The following is a 27088-nucleotide window of genomic DNA, read 5'->3' on the forward strand; positions in this document are numbered from 1 at the left end:
CTTCCTTCCTTCCTTCCGCTTAGAATGCAGTATTGCAGGCTAATTCTGCCCACTGCCAGCAGTTCGATCCTGACCCGCTCAAGGTTGACTCAAACTTCCGTCCTTCCGAGGTCGGTAAAATGAGGAGCCAGATTGTTAGGGGCAAGAGGCTGACTTTGTAAACGGCTCCAAGGATCCAACGAGGCAGACCACCTACTTCCAGCCCCCCAAGGAACCTCCCCACCTCCGGACACAAACCTGAGTCTGTGCCTTCAGAACATGCAGCATCTTAAAATAATAGGTGCTGTCATCTCTGTCCAGGTTGTATTGCTCCACGGCGAAGGCCAGGGCTTTCCTCATCCCTGGATCAGTGAGGGGCACATCGGAAAAAGGCTCGGGGATCCCCATTAGCAGCTCCGGGGAGAGCATCAGGAGGGCGCCGAAGAGGCCGAGGAGGGACGGGAGAGGCAGGCGGGAGCGCTCCATGGGGCTGGCGAGAGAGGGTCGCTGGCGGGCGGGGAAGCAGAGAGACCTCGACAGATTTGCCTTATATGTGCAAGGAGCCTCAGGTGGCAGAGGCGCTCACCTGCGTGGAGGCCACGCCCATTCTCCAGAAGCCCCGCCCCCTGTGGCTGGACCGTCTCCGCTGCCCAGGTGCTCTCTGCCTCGGCCCAATACTTCCCTCTAGTTGAGGTTTGGCTGAAGTCGAGGAAAGTTGGGGAGACAGTTGAGTTACTAGTCGCCGTCTGCTATACAATGTCATGACTCCTGCTAGTTGTGTGTTTCCTGAGCAGAAGCCAAGGGCGGTGGGTGGGGTGGGGGGTGGACTAGATGACCTCCAAGGTCCCTTCCATCTCTCTTATTAATCTCTTAGCCTGGTTGTGTGTTTCCTAAGCAGAACCCAAGGCTACCTTTAGCCACATGGACAATGAGGATGTGGGAAACCCACCCACCCCCCGATTGTCGCCCCCTCCTCAAACCATGGAGAGGAAGCCCTCCCCCTCCTCTATGGCGGTTACTAAGCTTCTGCTCCTGCAAGTTTTTAAGCAGCTTTCAAGAAGAGACTGGGCTGCCCATCCGTCAGAAATGGTGTAGGGTCTCCTGTTTGGCTGGGACGGCAGTGGGCTGGACTAGATGACCTCCAAGGTCCCTTCCATTAATCTGTTAGCCTGGTTGTGTGTTTCCTAAACATAAGCCCAGATTATCTTTAGACAGGTGGATAATGAGGAGTTGGGGATCCACAAGATTGTCGGGCCCCCTCAAAGCTTTGGAGAGCGAGTCCCCTCCCCTCCGTGGAGAGTTTTCAGCCAAGGGGCATCTTGGCATCTTTCTGAATAGATGTGGGGGGGATATGGAGCTTTGGAGGGGTGAGAAATCGAAAAGAGACAATCCGTGGACACATTTTCAGCAAGCGAGGGAGGGGTTTCAAGAATCAGTATGAATTCTGTTAAAAATGGTTGATTGCAGTTACCGAAGAGAAAACGGTCAAAGGGATGCAACAACCACAGCTAAAGTTCCCAGAAGCTTGGAAAAGAACCAAATGGCTTCCCCACTCAGCATCTGGCAGCTGTTGCAGTTCCAGCCAAGGATGCTTCAGGGGTCTCTGATGGCCTCCCTTCCTCCCAGGTGGGACAGTCATGGACGGGCAAAGCAGAAGCCCAGGGAGACCCCCATTTCCCCCAGCTGGGTCTTTCTTGGACAAGCCTTGTGCTGTGGGTGTCAAAACCGGAAGGTTGGACGGGATTTGGACAAGAAAGGGACACAAACTGGAAACATCGTGCTGATAGCTTTATTAAGACCAGTTAACAACCAACTCACCAAAATATAGATCTGTCTTCTCTATAACAGCAAAGAAAGCGAGAGAAAAGAAGGGGAAACTGAGGAAGAAGAAAAGACCCCCGTGTATACCGTATGTCGTGGAAAATGTGAAATGGGGCTTAAGTAAACCATTTTAACTCATGGTTTGGGAAGGTCATGCATGACGGAAAAAGCAAAGATTCTTTGTAAATTCAGCTTGCAACACCGGAGGTTTTTCGGTCGCTGGAGACACTCGGAATCATTTGCCCGTGTTGGAGTCATCTCGTAAGTCCATCCCAGCCGTCCAGATTAGTTACAGCTCATCTCTGTCAACTCAGTCTTTTCCAGCCAAGGATGGGACCAGACTTCAAAGCGGCAAGTCAGATTCTAAAAGAGAATGAAGAGGGGAGGAAAAAAAGAAGGGAAACCCAAATCATCAGTGCTTGGGACATGTGGGGGTATATAAATTATCAACAGAAACGATAACTTGTAAGTCAGGGTTGAAACATGCTCTCAAGAGCTTGGTTGATTTCTTGCAGAGGTTTCATGACCCACGACACATTATGAGTGCTAGAAGGGAGTGGGGTTTGTGGAGAAGAGGAGGAGGATGGGAGGAGGAGGAAGAGGAGGAGATGACAAGTGTGGGGCCCTTGGTGCTCCCTGAGCATGTAGATGTTTCATTACCCAACTAGGGAACATCATCAATGCTAGAATGGCGGGAGGTCTGTGTAGGGGGAGGAGGAGGAGGAGGAGGAAGAGGAGGAGGAGGAGGAGGAGGAGGAGGAGGAGGCGACTGGGGGGTCCTTGGTGCTCCCTGAGCTTGGTTTGTTTTCTTGTAGATGTTTCATTACCCAACTAGGGAACATCATCAGTGCTAGAATGGCGGGAGGTCTGTGTAGGAGGAGGAGGAGGAGGAAGAGGAGGAGGAAGAGGAGGAGGGGGAGGACGCGACTGAGGGGTCCTTGGTGCTCCCTGAGCTTGGTTGTTTTCTTGTAGATGTTTCATTACCCAACTAGGGAACATCATCAATGCTAGAATGGCGGGAGGTCTGTGTAGGAGGAGGAGGAAGAGGAGGAGGAAGAGGAGGAGGAGGCGACTGAGGGGTCCTTGGTGCTCCCTGAGCTTGGTTGTTTTCTTGTACCCTATTTCCCCGAAAATAAGATCCAATCAGAAAATAAGCCCTAGCATGATTTTTCAGGATGCTCGTAATATAAGTCCTACCCCAAAAATAAGACCTAGTTAAAATCATCAGCAGACGGAGGCATTTAGTACTGTATTTCCCCCTCAAAATAAGACCTAACTGGAAAATAAGCCATAATGCGTCTTTTGGAGCAAACATTAATATAAGACCAGGTCTTATTTTTGGGGAAACACGGCAGACGTTTCATGACCCAACTAGGGAACATCATCCATGCTAGAAGGGAGTAGGGTTTGTTCTCTGCTTATATACAGGTAGTCCTCGACTTACAACAGTTCATTTAGTGACAGTTCAAAGTTACCACGGCTCTGAAAAAAAGTGGAACGATGATTGTTTTTCAACACTTATGACCGGTGCAGCTTCCCCATCTTCAAATGATTTACATTCGGATGCTTGGCAACTGACTCACATTTATGACGGTGGCAGTGTCCCGGAGTCATGTGATCTCCTTTTGCTAACTTCTGACAAGCAAAGTCAACGGGGAAACCAGATTCATTTAACAACCCTGTGACTAATGTCAGAACTGCTGTGATTCACTTAACGAATGTGGCCAAAAAAAGAGGTCGTAAAACGGGGCAAAACTCACTTAACAGATGTCTTACTTAACAACATAAATGTGGGGCTCAACTGTGGGCCTAAGTCGAGGATTACCTGTATCAGTGTGTTTCTGAACCAATCTAGAACTAAGGAGAAATTTCCTGACCGTGAGAACAATCAACCGGTAGAATGACTTCCCTCCAGAAGTTTGTTGTATTGTGAGGTTTTTTGAGAAGAAATTGGATGGATTTGGACAGCCACTTGTCTGAGATGGTATAGGGCAGTGATGGCTAACCTTTCGGCCGTCGCGTGCCAAAAGCCGGGGGAGCGTGAGGGGTTGTGCACGCATGCCCACACCCATAATTCAGTGCGCCCTGCACCCCTGAATGACCCCCGCTTTTGGCACATGATGGCATGATGGGCCTGGGAGGCCCGTTTTTCGCCCTCCCCAGGCTCCAGAGGACCTCCAGGGGGCGGGTGGGTGGGTGAGGAAGGCCGGTTTCGCTTTCCTAGAAAGCCTCTGGAGCCTGGCGAGAGTGAAAAACAGGCCTTTGGGTCCCACTGGAAGTCAACAAATGGGCTGTTTCCGGCCTCCGGAGGGCCTCTGGGGGATGGGGAAGGCTGTTTTCACCCTCCCCAGGCTCCTAGAAAGCCTCTGGAGCCCGGGGAGAGTGAAAAATGGGCCTTCCAGTCCCACCGGAAGTCAGCAAATGGGCTGTTTCCGGCCTCCGGAGGGCCTCGGGAGAGTGGGGAAGGCTGTTTTCACCCTCCCCAGGCTCATAGAAAGCCTCTGGAGCCTGGAGAGAGTGAAAAATGAGCCTTCCGGTCCCACCGGAAGTTGGCAAATGGGCTGTTTCTGGCCTCCGGTAGGTGGGGAAAACCGTTTTTGCCCTCCCCATGATCCTAGAAAGCCTCTGGAGCCTGGGGAGAGCGAAAAACGGGCCTCCCCCCTCCCCCCCGGAGGCCCTCCGGAAGTCAGGAACAGCTTGTTTCCCAACTTCCGGTGGGCCCGGAAGGCCCGAAAATCAGCTGGCCGGTGCACACATGCGTGCCGGAGCTGAGCTAGGGCAACGCTCGTGTGCCCACCGTTATGTCCCACCTATTTACATGATTTTGAGATGAGTGGCAGGTTAGTCATCAGAATTAAAAAGGCCATGGAGGATGAACAATCTTTCAAATGCAGGAAGGAGCCAAACTTGTGACATTTTTGGCCTCTGAATGTTCGGTGTCTACACCCGGCCTTATTTTGACAAGTCGAGTAACCGATAAAACAGATCCATCCGGGATTGTCCGGCTCCACCCGATCTTAAGATCATTACTCAGTGGCCAAAATATTTGTGGAAGTGGCCCGTTGATGGGCCCACACAGACCGTGTGGTGGAGGCCCTTCCCAAATGGAGCAGCTGCTGTGAGATAAGGTCTGGCTGCAGCTGAGAGTCACCAGTCAGAGTAGAGTTGGAAAAGGGACCTTGGAGGTCTTCTAGTCCAACCCCTTGCTCAGGCAGAAGACCCTAGACCATGTTAGACAAATGTCCTGCCCTGTCTCTTAAAAACCTCCAGGGTTGAAGAAACCACAACTTCTGGTGGCAAGCTGTTCCACTGGTTAATTGTCCTCACTGTTAGGAAGTTTCTCCTTAATTCCAGGTTGCTTCTCTCCTGGGTTAGTTTCCATCCATTGTTTCTCATCCTGCCTTCCGGGGCTTTGGAGAATAATTTGACACCCCCCTCCTCTTTGTGGCAGCCCCTCAACTACCGGAAGACTGCTATCATGTCACACCTAGTCCTTCTTTTCTCTAGACTACCTAAACCCAAATCCTGCAACCGTTTTTCCTATGTTTTAGTCTCCAGGCCTTCGATCATCTTAAATTGCTCTTCTCTGCACTTCTTCCAAAGTCTCAACCTCTTTTTTGTAACATGGGGACCAAAAGTGGATGCAGCATTCCAGATGTAGCCTTACTAAGTCTTTATAAAGCAATACTAATACTTCACGTCATTTTGATTCCATGCCTCTGTTTATACCATCAAGGATTGTAATTCGCTTTTTTGGCTGGCTCCTATTTAAGTCATCGTCCACTAAGACTCCAAGGTTCCTCACAGTTATTGTTTTTGAAGCCCTGGATTTTGCCTAATCTGTACTTGTTCCTTTGTTTTTCTTTTCCAGCCAAGAATCACAGAAAACCAATTTGCCAGAATTTCATTTAATCAATCATATTTCTATGCCGCCCAACTCCCTAGGGACTCTGAAAAACAATAGAGACTCAAAGATGCTGAATTCACGCGACATAATAAACCTTGGAGACAACTTTTAACTCCTCTTCTAATTTACCAAACCCCTAAAGAATAATCCATCCAGATTAATCCTGTCCAGTTGTCAAGGCAAGTGTTGAAGTTTTTGCCAGTCCATAAAGTCCATCAATGGATTTTGGGGGTCCCTCATCACTCCGGTCCCATGGGGACAGGATCAGTTCAAGACTCCGGTGCCCCTTTTCATGTAATAACTGCAGAGAGAATTTGTATTTGCACAAAATTGGAAAGCGGGAAAAAGTCCCTAGAGAGGGCAAGGTAATTAAGAAAATATTAGAATGTGCAGAATAGAATATAGAATAGAATAGAATAGAATAGAATAGAATAGAATAGAATAGAATAGAATAGAATTCTTTATTGGCCAAGTGTGTTTGGACACACAAGGAATTTGTCTTTGGTGCATACGCTCTCAGTGTACATAAAAGAAAAGATACGAAATGAATAGATTAACATTGGCCATTAAAGGGAAGGAAGAATCTGAGTCTTATAACATACGGGGGCAATTTTATCATTGGCGGGCAAAGGACAAAAAGTGGTACAAAAATTAAATGAATTTGGAAGGGAAAAATGCTTTAACAGGAGAGCCATTAAATTGAAATGTATAAGCCAAGATATGTCCCTATTAAGAAAATGGTGGTGTTAATTAAGATGACACAAAAAGTTTGTACCCTGATTAAGGATGCAATGTTTGTTATGAAGAGAAAAAAATAAAAAAAAACGTTAAAAAAAAAAACTCTGGTGCCCTGACAGCTGTGGGGAAGCTGCTCTTCTCAGTTCACTGCCTTCACACAACCCTCTTTTAACAGTAACAGAGTGGGAAGGGACCTTGGAGGTCATCTAGTCCAACCCTGTTCTAGGGATTCGAACCGCCAAACTGCCAACCTTTCAGATCGACAAGCTCAGCGTCTTAGCCCCTTGAGCCACTCTTAACCCACTACTGACCCATTTGCTCAGCCCGTGCAGCAAACGGAGCCATAAGCTACTCAGGACTCTCTTGGCTTTGTTAGGAAATCACAAAATATCTAGGGAAAAACAAAATACCCCTAACCCAATTAATTTGCTATGTGATGATGTGTGAACACAATTCACAATTCTCATTTCTTACAGCTCAGCTTCACCTTTCTTTTGAACTGAAAGCATCCATGAAAATAAATTAAATCTGGTTTTTTGTTTGTTTGCTTGTTTGTTTTACAGCGGGGCCTGCTGATCTCAAAAAACAAGGTAGCTTTTGTCCATGAAATCTTAAATAAATACATAATCAGATTTTGGCATTTGATCTCACCTCCTGCTGAGCCCTTGGAGAGAGTTGACAGTTCTGGATCTCTTTATACGTCTTCCGGTTGCTGCCGGTCTTTTCACAGTTGGTTTTCCCCAACTCCATTGTCAGATAATATAGCCATCCTGAAACAACCTGGATTTTTTTTTAAAAAATTACAAATTAACAAAAGCAGCAACGTATGTAGAAAACCAATATAAAATGTTATACAGATGGCACTTAGCACCTGCGAGATTAGCAAAAATCTATCCAAATGTAAGCCCCAAATGTTGGAAGTGTGGATATCACCAAGGTACCTTCTTTCATATGTGGTGGTGCTGTCCTGAAGCGAAGAGGTATTGGAGGAAAATACAAAATTGGCTACAAGAATCAACTAATGAAAAAATTGAATTGGTACCTGAAACATTTCTCCTGGGAATACTAAAGTTTAAATATGGGGAAAAAAGAAAATATTTAATTATACATGTACTCACTGCAGCAAGAATAGCATACGCCCAATATTGGAAAGAAAAAGATACACCACCAGAGGAACTTATTATTCAGAAAGTTTTAGAGTGTGCCGAAATGAACAAATTAACCTTAGAATTAAATGATAAAGAGGATTCGGAATACTATACGGTGTGGGATGATTGGTACAGGTGGATTGACAACCGAATAAAAAATAGATGAAAGTTTAATACAAATTTTAAGATACATATATGTATCTTAAAATATACATATGTATATGTGACTGGAACAATGAAACATAAAGGAAGAATTGATCTAACCTGTGTGAAAAAGTAATACTGTCTGACTCATTGTATTGTATTGTATTATAATAAATTTCAATTTTAAAAAAGGTCATGTGACCTTAAAGTGAATTACAAGGGGAAAAACCCAGAACAGGCTCAGTGATATAGATTGCAAGCCAGGAAGTAGTTCATTGCTAGAGAGGAACAATAACAGAATAATAACAGAACATTGTTATATACTAACGGTGGCCAGAATTACTCTGGCACAAAGAGCCTTGGTAGTACAGTGGTCTAAGGCACCCTGTTATTAAGACCAGATGCCTGCAATTACTGCAGGTTCGAATCTCGCCAGGCTCAAGGTTGACTCAGTCTTCCATCCTTTCTAAGGTAGGTAAAATGAGGACACAGTTTGTGGGGGCAATAAGCTGACTTTGTATAAATATACAAAAGGATGAAGGCTATTGCTTAATGCATTGTAAGCCGCCCTGAGTCTCCGGAGAAGGGCGGCATATAAATCAAATTTAAAAAAAAATGGAAACAGATTAATACACCACCTAAAGAAATAGTAATTAAGAAGATCCTCAAATATTGAATGCAGAAAGTTTTGATCTTGAATTTGGATGGCATGCTTACTTATTTTATGATGACAAAGTTGATAAAGTATTTAAAAGTCATATACTTAGAGACTCTTCGATGAGAGTTTGGAAGAAGCACCGACTCAAATGGGATTATAAAATACCGCTATGGCTGGATCTTGGTCATACCTTGTGGAATACAAATATAATGTCACTCGGGGGGTTTTTATACAAAGAGGTTCTTTTTACAGATGCGGGCAGATGGCAGCTGAAGACATTGCAGACACTGTTGGACGAAGGGATTAACTTAACTTGGTTACAATATAATCAATTACAATTGAGATGGAAAGAGGACCAAAAAACTAGTATTATGTTGCACGAGGAAGAATTGGTTAGACATATAAAAGAGAAAGGTCCAATGCATATCAAAAGGCTTTATAATGTTTTGCTAGAAAGGGACTCAGAAACTGAATTAGTTAAAGATTGTATGATTAAGTGGGCACAAAATTTTGAAGAACCAGTGATGTTGGAAACATGGGAAAAAATTTGGGTTCAGAATGTTAAATTTACACAGTCGCAGAACCTGAGGGAAAATTTTTATAAAATGTTTTATAGATGGCATTTAGATCCCAAAAAGTTGTCATGTATGTACCCTAATGTTCAGCCAAAATGTTGGAGATGTGAATGTTTGGATGCTACGTATTATCATGTTTGGTGGACCTGTAGGAAAGTTAAGGCTTTTTGGATAAAAATTTGGTGGGTCATGCAGAATGTTTTGAAGAAAAAAATTCAATTCTCTCCACAATTGTTTTTATTGGGTATAGTTAAGGGTTTTACATCGGGTGAAACAAAATTGATATTGTATATGATAACAGCAGCAAGATTGTTGATAGGTAAATATTGGAAAAATGAAGCTTTGCCCACTATTGAAGAATGGACTTTGAAGATGGCCAGTTTTGCAGAGATGGCGAAGATTTCAGCATACTTAAAAGATTGTTCACAAGAGACTTATGAATGGGAATGGAAAAGGTGGATAGAATATGTTCAGAACAAATATCAAACTAGAAAGTATCAAATAGCTTTTATTTGAAAATAATGTATTAGAAATATTTTAATGTAATGAGGTAAAAAGAAAAATTATACAGGGGAGGGAGGGGTTCAAGTTTACACATAAGTGTCATATTAAGGGTTTTTTTTTGTGTGTTTTTTTTTACCAGTTATGAGTATATTATAGGGAAGTCTGGGGGGAGGGGAGGGTTAGGGAGGGTTAGGGAGGTTGGGAAGTTTGGGGGTGGTGGGGGGGGGGGAAAAGGGGTGAAAATGCAATTGTAAAACTTTTGCAATAAAAAAAAAAAAAAAGAAGAAGATCCTCAAATGTGCCAAAATGAATAAAATGACAATGAAGATTAAAGAAAGAGACGATTCCGACTACTATAAACTGTGGAATAGATTCTATAGGTGGCTAGAAAATAGAAATCAAAACAAGAAATAAGAATGTAAATTGAAATTTGATCAATTGGAGTCTAAGAGTCTTGCATATTGGTAAGGATAAAATACGATGTTAATAAATAGGAAGTATATGTAACAATTGTGTTCAGAAGAATGCTTAATATGGTTATACAAAAATAAGAGAATAATTAGGAAGATTGAACTTAAAAGCAAAGGTACCTACAGTCCCCGAATTCCCTTCCATTGTAGCCACAGCCCCCCAATTTCCTTCTATTGTTCCTACGGCCCCCCAAATTCTCTTCCATTGTTCCTACAGTCCCCGAATTCCCTTCCATTGTAGTCACAGCCCCCCAATTTCCTTCTATTGTTCCTACAGCCCCCCAATTCCCTTCCATGGAACCTACAGCCCCCCAATTCCCTTCCATTGCTCCTACAGCCCCCCAATTCCCTTCCATTGCTCCTACAGCCCCCCAATTCCCTTCCATTGCTCCTACGGCCCCCCAATTCCCTTCCATTGCTCCTACGGCCCCCCAATTCCCTTCCATTGCTCCTACGGCCCCCGAATTCCCTTCCATTGCTCCTACAGCCCCCGAATTCCCTTCCATTGCTCCTACAGCCCCCGAATTCCCTTCCATTGCTCCTACAGCCCCCCAATTTCCTTCTATTGTTCCCACAGCCCCCCAATTCCCTTCCATTGTTCCCACAGCCCCCCAATTCCCTTCCATTGCTCCTACAGCCCCCCAATTCCCTTCCATTGCTCCTATAGCCCCCCAATTTCCTTCTATTGTTCCTACAGCCCCCCAATTCCCTTCCATTGTTCCCACAGCCCCCCAATTCCCTTCCATTGTAGCCACAGCCCCCCAATTCCCTTCCATTGCTCCTACAGCCCCCCTCCCCCAGAGCTTTGGCTCTTCCAAGAAAGACCCAAGGAGGCTGTTGTGTCCCCCCACAACTGTCCCCCCCAAAAAGCCACACACCTGGGACTGGGCGTCCACAGTTTGCGCTGAGCGCGTTTTATTCTTCCACGGCGAAGGCGGCGGCTTCCTGTACCCCTGGATCCGAGACGGACTTGGGGGAAAGACCCTCGGGGATCATTGCCGGCATCCCCGAGGGCAGCATCAGGAAGGCGCAGAGCAGGCACAGGGGAGCCGGGATCGGCAGCTGGGAGTGCACCATGGGTCTTGGCAGGCAGGCAAGGAAGCAGACCGAGCGAACAAACTGCAACCGTTGCTCCGAAGCGAAGTTCTCGCAGGTGCCCCAGATCTGCTCCGGCTAATAGTAGTAGGAGTAGTAGTGGGTCCCACCCACCTGCACGGAGGCCACGCCCCTTCCCTACAAGCCCCGACCCCGCCCGGAGTTTGAGCAACTGGTCAATCAGGAGAGGGCGGGAGGGGATCTTGGAGGTCATCTAATCCAGCCCTCTGCTCAAAGAGGAAAGCCTTCTTTCCTTCTCCTCCTTCTCTTCAGAATAATGGCGTTGGGAGGGACCTTGGAGGTCATCTAGTCCAGCCCCCCTGCCCAAGGAAATCAATGGGAGGGGAAATATTTCTGTATCACGTACGAACAGCCGAAATCACGTCCTTTGGGGTCACGAAAACAGTCCCTCCCATAGAAAACCCCCTGAGCTCCCTCCAGCACCCCCAAAACCTTCCCCTAAACTGCCTCTGGTGCCCCCAATTCCATTGACCCTACAGCCCCCCAATTCCCTTCCACTGTACCTACAGCCCCCCAATTCCCATCCATTGCTCTTACAGCCCCCCAATTCCCTTCCTTTGTACTCACAGCCCCCCAATTCCGTTCCATGGAACCTACGGCCCCCCAATTCCCTTCCATTGTACCTATAATTCCCCAATTCCCTTCCATTGCTCCTACAGCCCCAATTCCCTTCCTTTGTACTCAGAGCCCCCCAATTCCGTTCCATGGAACCTACAGCCCCCCAATTCCCTTCCATTGTACCGACAGCCCAATTCCCTTCCATTGCTCCTATAGCCCCTCCAATTATCTTCCATTGCTCCTACAGCCCCCCAATTCCCTTCCATTGCTCCTACAGCCCCCCAATTCCCTTCCATTGCTCCTACAGCCCCCCAATTCCCTTCCATGGAACTACGCCCCCCCAATTCCCTGCCATTGTACCCACAGCCCAATTCCCTTCCATTGTATGCACAGCCCCCCAATTCCCTTCCGTTGCTCTTACAGCCCCCCAATTCCCTGCCATTGTACCCACAGCCCAATTCCCTTCCTTTGTACTCACAGCCCCCCAATTTCGTTCCATTGAACCAACAGACCCCCCAATTCCCTTCCATTGTACCTATAATTCCCCAATTCCCTTCCATTGCTCCTACAGCCCCTCCAATTACCTTCTATTGCTCCTACAGCCCCCCAATTCCCTTCCATTGCTCCTACAGCCCCCCAATTCCCTTCCATGGAACTACGGCCCCCCAATTCCCTTCCATTGTACCCACAGCCCAATTCCCTTCCATTGCTCCTACAGCCCCCCCAGTTCCCTTCCATTGTACCCACAGCCCCCCAATTCCCTTCCATTGCTCCTACAGCCCCCCCCAATTCCCTTCCATGGAACCTACAGTCCCGAATTCCCTTCCATTGCACCTACAGCCCCCCCCCCCAGGGCTTTGGCTATTCCAAAAAAGACCCAAGGAGACTGTGTGTCCCCCCCCAGCTCCCCCCTCAAAAAATACACACCTGGACCTGGGCATCCACAATGCGCAATTCCTTGAAATAGTGCGGGTTTGCGTTGAGCGCGTTGTATTCTTCCACGGCGAAGGCGGCGGCTTCCTGCACCCCCGGATCCGAGACGGGCTTAGGGGAAAGACCCCCGAGGGTCTCCGGCATCCCCGAGGGCAGCATCAGGAGGGCGCAGAGCAGGCACAGGGGAGCCGGGATTGGCACCATGGCGCTGGCAGGCAAGGAAGCAGACCGAGCGAGCAAACTGCAACCGTTGCTCCGAAGCGAAGTTCTCGCAAGTGCCCCAGATCTGCTCCGGCTAGAAATAGTAGAGGGACCCACCCACCTGCACGGGGGCCACGCCCCTTCCTGACAAGCCCCGCCCCGTGGCTGAGCCTTCTCCGCTACCTTGGGGCTCCCCGCCTCCAAGGGACCTTGGAGGTCTTCTAGTCCAACCCTGTGCTCAAACAGGAGATCCTGCTCTCCTCTTCAGAATAACAGAATTGAGAGGGACCTTGGAGGTCCTCTAGTCCAGCCCTCTGCTCAAACAGGAGACCCTGCTCTCCTCTTCAGAATAACAGAATTGAGAGGGACCTTGGAGGTCTTCTAGTCCAACCTATACCATTCCAGATAAGTGGCTGTCTGAGGAAGCTTTGCGAATAGCTGAGGAAAGAAGGGAAGCGAAAGGCAAGGGAGAGAGAGACAGATGCACCCAACTGAAGGCAGAATTCCAGGGAATAGCTAGAAGAGATCAGAATGCCTTCTTAAATGAACAGTGCAAAGAAATAGAAGAAAATAATAGAATAGGGAGGACCAGAGATCTCTTCAAGAAAATTGGAGACACGAAGGGAACGTTTCATGCAAAGATGGGCATGATAAAGGACCAAAATGGCAGGGACCTAACAGAGGCAGAAGAGATTAAGAAGAGGTGGCAAAATTACACAGGAGAACTATACAAGAACGAGCTTAACGTCCCTGATAGCCACGATGGGATGGTCACTGACCTCCAGCTAGACACCCTATGCGAAGTCAAATGGGCCCTAGGAAATCTGAGCAACGACAAAGCTACTGGAGGTGAGGGTATTCCAGCTGAGCTATTCAAAATCTTAACAGGCGATGCAGTAAAAGCCCTACACTCAATTTGCCAGCAAATTTGGAAAACTCGACAGTGGCCACAGGATTGGAAAAGGTCAGTTTGCATTCCAATTCCAAAGAAAGGCAATACCAAAGAATGTTCAAACTACCGCACCGTTGCGCTCATTTCACATGCTAGTAAAAGTTATGCTCAAAATCCTACAAGCTAGGCTCCGGCAGTATGTGGCTCGAGAACTACCAGAACTGCAGGCAGGATTTCGAAGAGGCAGAGGAACTAGAGATCAAATTGCCAACGTACGCTGGATCATGGAGAAAGCTAGGGCGTTCCAGAAAAACATCTACCGATACTTCTGCTTCCTTGACTATGCCAAAGCCTTTGAGATCAAATTGGCAACATACGCTGGATCATGGCGAAAGCTAGGGCGTTCCAGAAAAACATCTACTTCTGCTTCCTTGACTACGCTAAAGCCTTTGATTGTTTGGAAAACAACAAATTGTGGCAAGTTCTTAAAGAGATGGGAGTGCCAGACCATCTTATTTGTCTCTTGAGAAACCTATATGTGGGTCAGGAAGCAACTGAGAACTGGGCACGGAAACACTGATTGGTTCAAAATTGGGAAAGGAGTTCGGAAAATTTCTACTGTCTACTGTCGCCCTGCCTATTTAACTTATATGCAGAGCACTTCATGAGAATGGCGGGGCTAGATGAATCACAATTTGGAATTAAGATTGCCCTGAGAAATATCAATAACCTCAGATATTGCACATAATACCTCTCTAATGGCAGAAAATAAAGAAGAACTAAAGAGCCTCTTGATGCGGGTGAAGGAGGAGAGTGCAAAAGTTGGCTTGAAACTCAACATTAAGGAAACTAAGATCATGGCATCTGAACCCCTCAATTCCTGGGAAATAGATGGGGAAATAATGGAGGTAGTGACAGATTTTATTTTTCTGGGCTCCAAGACCACCTCAGATGGGATCTGCAGCCAAGAAATTAAAAGACGCTTGCTCCTGGGGAGGAAAGCTAAGGCAAATCTAGACAGCATAAACAAAAGCAGAGACATCACCCTGTCAACAAAAGTGCGTATAGTCAAGGCTTATGGTTTTCCCAGTTGCAATGGACGGCGGTGAAAGTTGGACCATAAGGAAGGCTGAAGGCCAAAGAATGGAGGCCTTTGAACTCTGGTGCTGGAGAAAACTCCTGTGAGTCCCTTGGACTGCAAGGCCATCCAACCGGTCAGTCCTAGAGGAGATCAACCCTGACTGCTCTCTAGAAGGCCAGATCCTGAAGATGAAACTCAAGTGCTTTGGCCACCTAAGGAGAAGGAAGGAAGGACTCCCTGGAGAAGAGCCCAATGCTGGGAACGATGGAGGGCAAAAGAAGAAGGAGACGGCAGAGAAGGAGGTGGCTGGATGGAGTCACGGAAGCCATTGGCATGAGCTTAAATGGACTCCAGAGGATGGTAGAGGACAGGAAGGCCTGGAGGAACGTGGTCCATGGGGTCGCGATGGGTCGGACATGACTTCGCAACTAACAAGAAGTCTCTTGTTAAAAACCTCCAGTAATGGAGCGCCCATGATTTCTAGTGGCAAGCTGTTCCACTGGTTAATTGTCCTCACTGTTAGGAAGTTTCTCCTTAACTCCAGGTTGCTTCTCTTAGGTAGGAAATTTTGTTATTTTCTACCTAAGCGAAAAATCTTACTTTTCTCACTAATGAATGGTATTTTGTCGGTTAGGGCCCAGTGTTCGTATCTGTCTACATCCTTCTGGATCCTGAACCTATCTCTAACAGTCTCCAACCTTGGCAACTTTAAGATTTATGGACTTCAATTCCCAGAATTCCTCAGCCAGCAAAGCCTTATGGATCAGCCAGCAAAGCTTGCTGAGGAATTCTGGGAGTTGAAGTCCACAGGCCTTAAAGTTTTAAAGTGTTTGCTATTTCCACCAGCTTCTGCACATTTGATGAGTTCCCTTTCTGTCCCCTCATCCGGGTCATTTATGCTCCATCCTTGATGGGAAAGTCCTTTATTTTCCCTTTATTTTAAACCTACACCCAAATATAAATCCAGTATATTAACTTGCCTACCACGTATTTCCCTTTTCAGGCGATAAATCTATCTCGGCATCTCCTTCTGTCCTGCTATTGCAGCACCATGGAGAGTGTCCTGACATACGGCATTCTTGCGTGGTATGAGAGCAGCTCTGTAGCGGACAAAAAAGCTCTACAGAGAATCATTAAAACTGCCCGGAATATCATCGGACGCCAGCTCCCAGCCCTGGACGACATCTTCGCATCTCGCTGTTTGAGGAAGTTGCATAACATTCTCAGAGACTCTTCCCATCCTGCTCACAATCTTTTTGGACTGTTGCCTTCTGGCAGAAGATACCGAACAATTCAAACTCAGAATCACATGTTTTCTGAATAGTTTTTGATCCCAGAGCTATAATCGCACTCAACCATGAATTAAAGGGCCACCATTGCTGAGCTGTTGGACAGCATTACTTGGTCTGTTGTGTGGATGTTTGGGTGGTTTAGGGGTGGGGAATTTGGGGTGGGTGGGAGTGTGTTTGGGGATTGTTATGTGTGATGGGCCTGGTCTCTGGATGTTAAGTGAATTTTGTTGTATGGGTATACTATGTATACACATACAAGGACAATAAATGGCCTTGGTGGCACAGCAGACTAAAGCACTGTTAAGTAACACCAGCTGCCTGCAGTTACTGCAAGTTCAAATCTCACCAGGCTCAAGGTTGACTCAGCCTTCCATCCTTTCGAGGTAGGTAAAATGAGGACCCGGTTTGTGGGGGCAATAAGCTGACTTTGTATAATAATAGAAAAAAAGAACACTGCTTGGGGGGGGCGAAAGCCCTACTAAGCAGGTATATACAAAAGTATGAAGGCTATTGCTTAATGCATTGTAAGCCGCCCTGAGTCTCTGGAAAAGGGCGGCATATAAATCGAACCAATAAATAAAATAAATAAAATTATTATTCAAACCAGGCAAACAGGAGGAGAAAGAGGAGGAGGAGGAGGAGGAGGAAAAAAATATCCCACCAAACACCCAACGGGGAGTTTTAAGATTTATTTTTCTTTTTTTAAAAAAACCAAAAAAACTATCTGCCCATGCAGATCGGAGGGATCCCTCAGTGGGGGATACGCAAGCAAATCCACCTTTCGACCTCTTTATGGCTCCAATGTTTCCTCTGCCAGGGATGTGAGATTCTTTCCTTGCATAATCCTTTTTTGTGATCGAGGAAAGCAGGTCTCAAAAGGAGAAGAAATGGGATGGAGTGGGGGGGGGGCTGGCCCAGAGTAAAAAAACATCCTTTTCCCCCCCTCTCCTTTCAAACTGGAGAAAAAGTTCTCAGTTGGTTCTCCGGCTTCTGGAAACCTCCCCGGATGAGGGAAGCGTCCCATCCGAAGGGCCGCTCAGTTCTTCTTGTTCTTGGGGGTGTCGTACTTCCTCTTGCTCGAGTACCACAGCAGCAGCGGGATGCCGATGGAGGGCAGCGTCATGACGCCAAAGGCTGCCCAGTCCAGCTTTACAAAAAGAGGGAAGCAAAGGAATGAACGGGAGAGAAACTGAGGCCGGCCCACACACACACATACACACACATACACACACACATACACTGATATCAGATACAGATCCAGAGTTGGAAGGGACCATGTAGGTCAGTGATGGGTAACCTTCTTGCCATCGCGTGCCAAAAGTTGGGGGAACACGAGGGGGGGATGTCCACACCCATCATTCTATGCGCCCTGCTCTCTCGCGCATGTTCTCCTGCACTCCCCCCACTTTTAGCATGCAATGGCACATGATCACTTGATCTAACAATGTAATTTTAATAGCAGTTAACACTGATCGGGTAGATGCAGGGGCGACATTATAATATAATTTTAATTATATTTAAATGGTATTTTAAATTATTGTATTTTATCCCGATTTTATTTTAGATCGTATTTTATTCTAATTGTATTTTAATTGCGAGTTATTCCAATCTTACTTAATTTGTTTTACCAAACCTTTGTAATGATTTGTCTTTGTAATTCTGCACTTGATATGGCCCAAAGGGCTAATCAATAAATAAAAATTGAAATTGCAATGGCACAGTGGGGCCATTTTTCGTCCTCCCCAGGCTCCAGGGCCTTTCTAGGTGGCAAAATTGCACAGGAGAACTATACAAGAACGAGCTTAACGTCCCTGATAACCATGATGGGGTGGTCACTGGCCTCGAGCCAAATATCCTAGAATGCAAAGTCAAATGGCCCTAGGAAATCTGAGCAACGACAAAGCTACTGGAGGTGAGGGTATTCCAGCTGAGCTATTCAAAATCTTAACAGACGATGCAGTAAAAGCGCTACACTCAATTTGCCAGCAAATTTGGAAAACTCATCAGTGGCCACAGGATTGGAAAAGGTCAGTTTGCATTCCAATTCCAAAGAAAGGCAATGCCAAAGAATGTTCAAACTACCGCACTGTTGCGCTCATTTCACATGCTAGTAAAAGTTATGCTCAAAATCCTACAAGCTAGGCTCCGGCAGTATGTGGATCGAGAACTACCAGAACTGCAGGCAGGATTTCGAAGAGGCAGAGGAACTAGAGATCAAATTGCCAAAGTACGCTGGATCATGGAGAAAGCTAGGGCGTTCCAGAAAAACATCTACTGATACTTCTGCTTCCTTGACTATGCCAAAGCCTTTGAGATCAAATTGGCAACATACGCTGGATCATGGAGAAAGCTAAGGCGTTCCAGGGAAACATCTACTTCTGCTTCCTTGACTATGCTAAAGCCTTGGATTGTTTGGAAAACAACAAATTGTGGCAAGTTCTTAAAGAGATGGGAGTGCCAGACCATCTTATTTGTCTCTTGAGAAATCTATATGCGGGTCAGGAAGCAACAGTTCAAAATTGGGAAAGGAGTATGCAGAGCACTTCATGAGAATGGCGGGGCTAGATGAATCACAATTTGGAATTAAGATTGCCGAGAGAAATATCAACAACCTCAGATATTGCAGATAATACCTCTCTAATGGCAGAAAGTAAAGAGGAACTAAAGAGCCTCTTGATGCAGGTGAAGGAAGTTCACAGACCCTTTCTAGGAGCCTGGGGAGGGCGAAAATGGCCTTCCCCATCCCTTCCCTGGAGGCCCTCTGGAGGCCAGAAACATCCCGTTTGCTGACTTCTGGCAGGACCGGAAGGCCGTTTTCACCCTCCCCAGGCTCCTAGAAAGGCTCTGGAGCCTGGGAGAGTGAAAAACAGGTCTTCCACACACCGTCACACCTCCAAAGCCCTCCAGAGGCCAGAAACAGCCTGTTTCCCTACTTCCAGTGGGCCCAGAAGGCCTGAAAATAAGGTGAGCTCACGTCCCATAGGTTCGCCATCACTGTTGTAGGTCATCTAGTCCAACCCCCCGTCCAATCTCTTCTTGGAGAGAGAATTGGGGGGGGGAGAGAGAGACACACACACACAAACAAACTGAAGTCCCTCACATACGCACGCACCCCGGCAGCCACATCCCTTCTCTAACCTGCTTTCCACCCCCAGGAGCATAACAAATTAAAGTTTAATTTGTGTGTATTGTTCAATGGACTGCTAAATTGGCTATGCCCACCCAGTCACATGACCACCTAGCCACACCCACCCAGCAGGTCTGCCCCCCCCCCCCAGTTTGAGCGACCGTGAATTGGCCCCGTTTAAAAAGTTTGAGGACCCCTTGCTCTAAACCTCGTTTGTGGACTCTGAACCTTGTTTATGGACTACGGAGCTCCTCCTTGCCTTGCGAATCTGCTCTGAATCCAGTTTGGAATTGGATCTCGTTTGTAGGACCGGCTTGGAATTAACTCTCGTATGACATGCCAGTTGTTAAGCCTATGACCATGCCCAATTTTACAACCTTCTCTGTGTCAGGTTTCAATGTCATCTCAAATAAAATAAATTGCATTTCCAAACAGTCTTTGATGAACTCTTTCATTTTATTAAGCATGACAATCTGTCCCCGATTGTGGCATAGCCAACACTGATTTCCTGACCCCAAACCTTCCCTTTCCGTTCCCCAATTCTCTGCGTCTCATTGGCCATCTTCCAAATCACTCTCCCCCTATCTACTATTTCAGCTCCCAGGAATGTCCCCCCTCCCATCTCATCTCCTAGGGGATATTATCTTCAGGGAAAATAAGTAGGTGAGAAGTCAAGCGTCCTCTTGCCAGCTGCCCCCTCTTCTCCTTCTTATGTCAGCACTAGAGTAAATGCAGGTTGAAGTGCTGACACTCTGGGTAGTTGGTTTAAGGGAATTGCTGCTATGGTGAAGTGAGCGCAGTTTTAGCCAGAAATGTTTCCCCCCCCCCACCCCCCGCAGCAAACAAAAAATGTGAATGCAGGACACTGCAAAGAGCTGGGCCAGTTGCCAAGTGCTCGAAATGTGATTGTGTGTGAGAGTATGGCCATTGGAACTCTGACTCTGGGTCGTAAGTGGCCTTAGGGAGGTCTGTTGTAACTTCAACAGTCGTCATAAACTGAGGACTATCTGTACTCAGTTATTCCCAGTTGTGGAAATTAGGAGGGTCAGAGTGAACTCAAGATTACTTACAAAGTGTGGTGAAAACCTCCGGTCGAATTCCCGCTGGGCCAGGATCCCTCCTTGCCCTGGGGCACTGGTGAAGCCGACCTAACAAAAGAAATTGAAGGGGTCTTGATTTGTGGGACACGCTGGAGGCCAGGACCCCAAAACTCTGTCCTCAGAGCCCAAAGAATCCAAAATCCCTGTCCCCCCCAAATTCACTGATCTGCTTCCCTTGTTTGACTTGGTGGTGGTGCAGTGGTTAGAAGGCAGTATTGCAGGCTAATTCTGCCGACTGCCAGCAGTTCGATCCCGACCGACTCAAGGTTGACTCAGCCTTTCATCCTTCTGAGGTGGGTAAAATGAGGACCCAGATTTTTGGGGGCAAGAGGCCGACTCTGTAAACTGCTTAGGGCTGTAAAGCACCGCGAAGCAGTATATGTCTAAGTGAAATTGCTATTTTCCCTTTCTTTCTTTCTTTTTTTCTTTCTTTTTCTTTCTTTCTTTCTTTCTTTCTTTCTTTCTTTCTTTCTTTCTTTCTTTCTTTCTTTCTTTCTTTCTTTCTTTCTTTCTTTCTTCCCTTTCCTTTTCCTTTCTTTCTTTCCTCTTTCCTTCCCTCCCTCCTTTTCCTTCCTTCCTCCCTCCGTCCCCATCCAGTGGTTAGAATGCAGCGTTGCAGGCTAAACTCTGTTCACTGCCAGAAATTCGATCCTGACCAGCTCAAGGTTGACTCGGCCTTCTGTCCTTCCGAGGTTGTTAAAATGAGGACCCAGATTGTTGGGGGCAAGAGGCTGACTCTGTAAACCGTTTAGAGAGGGCTGTGAAGCACGGTAAAGCGTCTTATAAGTGTTATTGCTATTGCTATTACTTCAGGAACACTGAAGGTTAACAATCCCAAATTCCAATAAACCACTTACTGCTAGCTCAATTTAGGATAACAGTGTATTATACTTTGAAAAAAAGGAAAAACCCAAATAACTTTCCTTGCAGGACAAAAAGTGGGAAAAGAAAACTTATTCCTGGAATTAGGAAATATCTGCTTTGGAGAGGCAGAGAATCCATGTCAAAGGACTACAACTTCCAGCATCGCTTACTCTTAGTCACAATGGCTGAGGTTGCTGGGAAACGTAGTTTAACACAGGGGTGAAATTCAGTAGGTTCTGGAGAACCGGTAGCGGAAATTTTGAGTAGTTCGGAGAACTGGCAAATACCACCTCTGGCTGGCCCCAGAGTGGGGTGGGAATGGCGATTTTGCAATATCCTTCCCCCAGGAATGGGGATTTTGCAGTATCCTTCCCCTGGGGTAGGGTGGGAATGGGGATTTTGTAGTATCCTTTCCCTGGAGTGGGGTGAGAATGGAGATTTTGCAGTATCGTTCCCCTGCTACGCCCACCAAGTCACACCACACCCAAGCCACGCCCACAGAACCGGTAGTAAAAAAAATTGGATTTCACCACTGGTTTAACACCATTTGGAGTCCGTTCTTTGCAAAAAAAAAAAAATTCAAATATGTGGTCTAGAAACAGGCGAAACCCATTCAATACTCCCCTTCCCCAATTCTGTGAATTCGGCATGTAAATTTTGGAAGAGTCCAAAATAAGACTCATAACCATCAACCTGGCTATTTACGTAAGAACCCAGTAAGTTCCTAGAGCATTCTGGGTGAAGACCGGGCACGCATATAACCCTTTCCAGCAGGGGTGAAATCCAACATTTTTCCCTACCGGTTCTGTGGGCATGGCTTGGTGGGTGTGGCAGGGGAAGGATATTGCAAAATCTCCATTCCCACCCCACTCTGGGGCTAGCCGTTGCCAGCTATAGGCGATGGTGTTCCTCTCCGTTTCAGAGCCAGCTCTGTCCGAAGACATTTCCGTGGTCACGTGGCCAGCATGACATCACAGAGCGCCGTTACCTTCCCACTGAAGTGGTACCTATTTATCTACTTGCATTTGCATGCTTTCGAACTGCTAAATTGGCGGGAGCTGGAGCGAGGACGGGAGCTCACCCTAACACGTGGCGCTCGGGTCTCAAGCACAGCGTCTTAACTGCTGAGCCACCACGATGACGCAATTCCAGGAATAGTCGAATAAATATTGCCTAAAAAGTTACTAGTTAATTTAACAAGCGGACACCTGCAGATCCTGGCCTCAAGCCAAAGCACCTGTGACTTACCACCACCTGTCCCCCTTCCTGCACCAGGTAGGTGATCGTGGCTGATGTGAAGTTGAAATAACCAGCTTTCAGCGGCCTGAGGACCACAGTATGGGACACGTTGCTGGCCCTGAGGAAGTCAACGCTAAGGAAGTCAAGACACACAGGTGAAAGCAGCAGAAAAAAAATCACTTTGGGATACAGATAATCCTAAAGCCGATGACCATTTGGTCAGCGAACATTCCAAATTCTGAAGGCACTCTACACATGAGCGGTCAGACGGGGAGATGTCCGAACACCGCAATGAACAAGGACACACCATTCAATTTGGCAACTACAGGAGCCGTGGTGGCGCAGTGGTTAAATGCGGTACTGCAGGCTACTTCTGCTGACTGCCAGCTGCCAGCAGTTCGAGTCTCACCAGTTCAAGGTTGACTCAGTCTTCCATCCTTCCGTGCTCGATAAAATGAGGACCCAGATTGTTGGGGGCAAATTGCTGAATCTGTAAACTGCTTAGAGAGGGCTGTAAAGCATGATGGAGCGGTATATAAATCTATGTGCTATTGCCTGCCTGCCTTCCTTCCTTCCTTCCTTCCCTCCCTCTCTCCCTGTGGTTAGAATGCATCATTGCAGGCTGACACTGCTCGCTGCCAGCAGTTCGATCCTGACCAGCTTGAGGTCAGTCTCACCAGCTCAAGGTTGACTCAGACTTCCGTCCTTCCGAGGTCGGTAAAATGAGGACCCATCTCTTCCCACTCATGACTATAACCATGTCACTTGTATCTTTCCATTTATATTGTTTTTGTTTCCTAGTACGATTTGATAACTTATTAATAACTCTATCACTTGTATCTTTTTATTCTCGATGAATGTATTTCATTCTCCTTATGTACACCGAGAGCATATACACCAAAGACAAATTCCTTGTGTGTCCAATCACACTTGGCCAATAAAGAATTCTATTCTATTCTATTCTATTCTATTCTATTCTATTCTATTCTATTCTATTCTATTCTATTCTATTCTATTCTATTCCATTCATTTCCATTCCATTCCATTCCATTCCATTCATAATTGTACGCTGGCCAGAGTTCCTCTTTGAGGGAGGTTAATTTAGAAATATGAAATATAAATCAAGTTACGCACCCTTCCCAACCTGTGTGGCAGCTCTCATGCACCTCCCTGTCTGGAGGGGAGGGATCTCAAGCACCCCTGCACCCCGACTGCACCCCTTGGCACATCCCCATACCCACCCCAACTTAAAAAGCACCTCTTGTGCATTGCCTTGTGTCCTCACACTCCCTCCCTGAATGTTGTGGCCCGTCAGCGGCCTGTGCAGCTAGTAGGTGATTCCAACAGCGAGGAGGCTGGTGTGGTGTTGCGCCAGCAGCCTGTGCAGCTGGGACTCGAGTTGGACAGTGAGGAGGCTGGAGAAGATGTGGTGCCAGAGGCAGGGATTCAGCCAGGGCCTTCAGAACCTCCAATAAGTGAAGAAGAAGAAGAGGAGGAGCCTCTTCTCGATGCATGGACGCGCAGACCTGCCAAAAGGCAGGAATGGCTCCTCAGGAGGAGGTCTCCTCGAGAGTAAGGCTTGGGGCTAATTGGCCACTCCCTTAGCCTATTTAAGGAGGACCGCCGACTGAAGCAATTTGCAGGGAACAACTTTAGTTCACTCTCCTTCGCGTCTTGATCTTAGTTCTCTGCAAATTGCTTCTGGGCTTTCTGCCAACCTTAGTAAGATTACGATTATTTATTCTTTGGATTCTTGTAGGCTGTTAAGAAAGTTAATTAACAGCCTTTGTTTGAAAAAGACTGACTTAATTTAGTAAACTAAGGTTTGTACAGACTTTGTCTGTGCTGCGTTCTTTGGGGTCCGTAGCTAAGGCAGAACACCAAACTACGTGGTGCCTCTCATATATTCTGCTGTTTTTACGAACTGCCCAAGGTCAGAGGGCACCCAAAGCAAATCAAATAAATGCAAATCCATCCATCGGAACAGGGTCTTTCGAATAAAAGGATACGGTGCGATCCTGTCCCACTTCACGTTGAGCATCCCGGAGACGATGCCGAAATCTTCTGGAGGGAAGGAGTCGTCCGACAATTCAACATCTAAGGCAGCGCTACAAAGCCCAGCAGGGAAAAAATGAGAACAGGAACAACAAATCATTACAGGTAGACCTTGGCTTACAACCCCCGTCGAGCCCCCCAAATTTCTGTTGCTAAGTGAGACAGCGGTTAAGTGAATGTTGACCCATTTTGCTAATAAAATCTGTTTGTTCTTTGGAACTGTTTTGCATTTAATGTTAACTACGTGGGCCTGGGTCACAACAGGCACAAAGAAAAAGAGCGGAGAGTGGGCCGTATGTCAGCTCTCCACCTTCAGTAGCTTAACGGCGAAGAAAGCGGACTGGCCCAAGCGGAAGAAATGAATTGAACGAATTACCTGGAACCGACATTGTAGATGTTGTACTGCAAAGTGAGATCTCGGCCCTCGACGGCGTATCTGTTCAGGAGAGCCTTGGAAGCCAGAAGCCTAGCCCCTTCCTCACAGTGGACAGAAGAGAAGACACCCAGGAAGACAAGCAGCAGCAGCTTCATCTGGAAGGAATACAGATTAACAGAGTTGGAAGGGACCTTGGAGGTCATCTAGTCCAACCCCCCACCCCCACCCAAGCAGGAGACCCTACACCATTTCTGACAAATGGCAGTCCAATCTCTTCTTGGAAGCTTCCAGGGATGAAGCTCCCACAACTTGCGAAGGCAACTTCTCTTCCATGGATTGATTGTTCTCACTGTCAGAAAATTCCTCCTTATTCCCAGGTTGAATCTCTCCTTGATCAGTTTCCATCCATTATTCCTTGTCTGACCTTCAGGTGCTTTGGAAAATAGTTTGACCCCCTTCCTCCTCTCTGTGGCAGCCCCTCAAATACTGGAAGATGCTCTCCTGTCTCCCCTGGTCCTTCTCTTCCCTAGACTAGACATAACTCAGTTCCTGCAACCGTTCATCGTCTGTTTTAGCCTCCAGTCCCCTCATCATCCTGGTTGCTCTTCTCTGCACTCTTTCTAGAGTCTCCACATCTTTTTTATAATGTGGTGACCAAAACTGGATGCAGGACTCTAGGTGTGGCCTTTGGAAATCCCAGGCCCAGAGGGTAAATTGGTAAATCCAAAATACATCCTGGAAGGGCGCAATTGCAACCCACTTCCCTATCACTGCCCAGAAAAAAACCACAGGAGATGTCCACAGTGTTAAGCTCCAATGGAAAGCAGAACTTTTGGAGAGCCGGTTTGGTGCTGTGATTAAAGCATCAGCAAGGCTTCTTAGAAACCCTGATTCCTAGTCAGATTGCCAGCTTCCACCTTAACCACAATTATACGTTGGCGGCGGTTGGAAAGGAAGAATTTTAAGAATAATCAAGGAATGGCCACCCTCCTTCTTTGCCCCCCCCGCCCCCCCACACTTTGAAAGGCTCTCAGGGTAGCTTCTGTTTGGGGATGATGGGAACTGTAGTCCTACCTAACCAGAGGTTGCCTGGGGTGCAAGGCGGGGCAGGGGAGAAAAAGGAGGGAATCTTCTGGTTGGGGGTGATGGGAACTGTAGTTCTACCCAACCAGAGGATGCCTGGTGTGCAGGGGGAAGAGAAGGGGGGTAGCTTCTGGCTGGGGATGATGGGAACTGCAGTCCTACCCAACTAGAGGATGCCTGGGGTGCAAGGCAGGGGGGCCAAAGGAGGGTAGTTTGGGGGTGATGGGAACTGTAGTCCTATCCAATCAGAGAGTGCCTGGTGAGCTGAGGCAGAGGGTGGGGCAAAGGAGGGTAGGTTCTGGTTGGGGGTGATGGGAACTGCAGTCCTACCCAACCAGTGGGTGCCTGGGGTGCAAGGCGGGGAGGGGGGGAAGGAGGAGGTTAGGTTCTGGTTGGGGGTGATGGGAACTGCAGTCCTACCCAACCAGTGGGTGCTTGGGATGCAAGGCGGGTGGAGGGAGGAGGAGGAGGAGGGTACCTTCTGGTTGGGGGTGATGGGAACTGTAGTCCTACCCAACCAGGGGGTGCCTGGCTGAGCTGAGGCTGGGAGCCAAGGAGAAAAGGTGGAACCGCAAGGAAGAGCAACATTGGTAGTATTTAGGCAGCGCCCCCCACCCCACCCACCCAATATTTTCTCCCCTTGGACCCCCTTCCAATTCCCAGGGCTCTTTCTTTGGGAGGGGGGGGTCTTCTTTAAGCAGAGACCCCAGAAAGCTTTCCCCCTCTTCCCCCCTCTCCAAGCAAACAAACCTTCTCCCCTCCCCCATAATACCCTCTCTCCCCCTCCCCATTAATAAACCCCCTGGACTGGAGCGCGCAGCCCCCTCCCCACCTTCGCCTCCTGCGAGCTGCCAGCAGAACGGAAGAGGACGTCAGCGCTCGGCTGGCTCGGAGGCGTGGCTTGAGGCCCCGCCCCTCTCCGGAGCGTCACGTGCTTCCTGCCTTTGCCGCGGGGATCCCTGGGAGGTGGAGTCTTTGGGGCCCAGCGCCTTTTTTCCCTCAGCTCAGGATGGGGCCTCCTCGCCCCACACCCCCACCTCATAAAAGTCAAGGAAGAGAGCAATTCCCAATGGTAAATGCCTCTGGTTTTGAAAAGAAAGGTTACTTTCTCCAAATCTAAAGCCAAATAAGAAAGAAAGAAAGAAAGGAAGGAAGGAAGGAAGGAAGGAAGGAAGGAAGGAAGGAAGGAAGGAAGAAAGAAAGAAAGAAAGAAAGAAAGAAAGAAAG

The 27088-nt window shown here is 47.3% G+C and overlaps 2 protein-coding genes across 2 annotated transcripts; both read right to left on the reverse strand.

Moving 5' to 3' along the window:
- Positions 1–1754: 1754 nt before the first annotated feature.
- Positions 1755–12817, reverse strand: LOC117659335 (cystatin). Its single transcript, XM_060682538.2, has 3 exons — positions 12546–12817; positions 7097–7225; positions 1755–2163 (listed from the first exon to the last, which is right to left on the reverse strand). The coding sequence occupies exons 1-3, from the start codon at positions 12753–12755 to the stop codon at positions 2086–2088; spliced, it is 417 nt and encodes a 138-aa protein (XP_060538521.2). The 5' UTR covers positions 12756–12817; the 3' UTR covers positions 1755–2085.
- Positions 12818–16691: 3874 nt separating this feature from the next.
- On the reverse strand, positions 16692–26794 carry SSR2 (signal sequence receptor subunit 2). The gene is made up of 6 exons (XM_087881140.1): positions 26694–26794; positions 24779–24933; positions 24357–24455; positions 22357–22465; positions 20215–20292; positions 16692–17164 (listed from the first exon to the last, which is right to left on the reverse strand). The coding sequence occupies exons 2-6, from the start codon at positions 24931–24933 to the stop codon at positions 17054–17056; spliced, it is 552 nt and encodes a 183-aa protein (XP_087737266.1). The 5' UTR covers positions 26694–26794; the 3' UTR covers positions 16692–17053.
- Positions 26795–27088: the final 294 nt, after the last annotated feature.

The sequence above is a fragment of the Pantherophis guttatus genome, chromosome 18 (assembly GCF_059756535.1).
Source record: "Pantherophis guttatus breed Tessera chromosome 18, ASM5975653v1, whole genome shotgun sequence".
Lineage (NCBI taxonomy): Eukaryota > Metazoa > Chordata > Lepidosauria > Squamata > Colubridae > Pantherophis > Pantherophis guttatus.

Coding starts and splice junctions, on each gene's coding strand:
- LOC117659335 (XM_060682538.2), bottom strand. CDS start 12,755: ATGGTGCCAATCCCGGCTCCCCTGTGCCTGCTCTGCGCCCTCCTGATG. Junction 7,226..12,545: donor TTGTGGATGCCCAGGTCCAG/GTGTGTATTTTT, acceptor AAAAAAATCCAG/GTTGTTTCAGGATGGCTATA. Junction 2,164..7,096: donor CTCCAAGGGCTCAGCAGGAG/GTGAGATCAAAT, acceptor ATTCTCTTTTAG/AATCTGACTTGCCGCTTTGA.
- SSR2 (XM_087881140.1), bottom strand. CDS start 24,933: ATGAAGCTGCTGCTGCTTGTCTTCCTGGGTGTCTTCTCTTCTGTCCAC. Junction 20,293..22,356: donor AGGAAGGGGGACAGGTGGTG/GTAAGTCACAGG, acceptor TTCTTTTGTTAG/GTCGGCTTCACCAGTGCCCC. Junction 17,165..20,214: donor GGAGGTTTTCACCACACTTT/GTAAGTAATCTT, acceptor CTTTTTGTAAAG/CTGGACTGGGCAGCCTTTGG.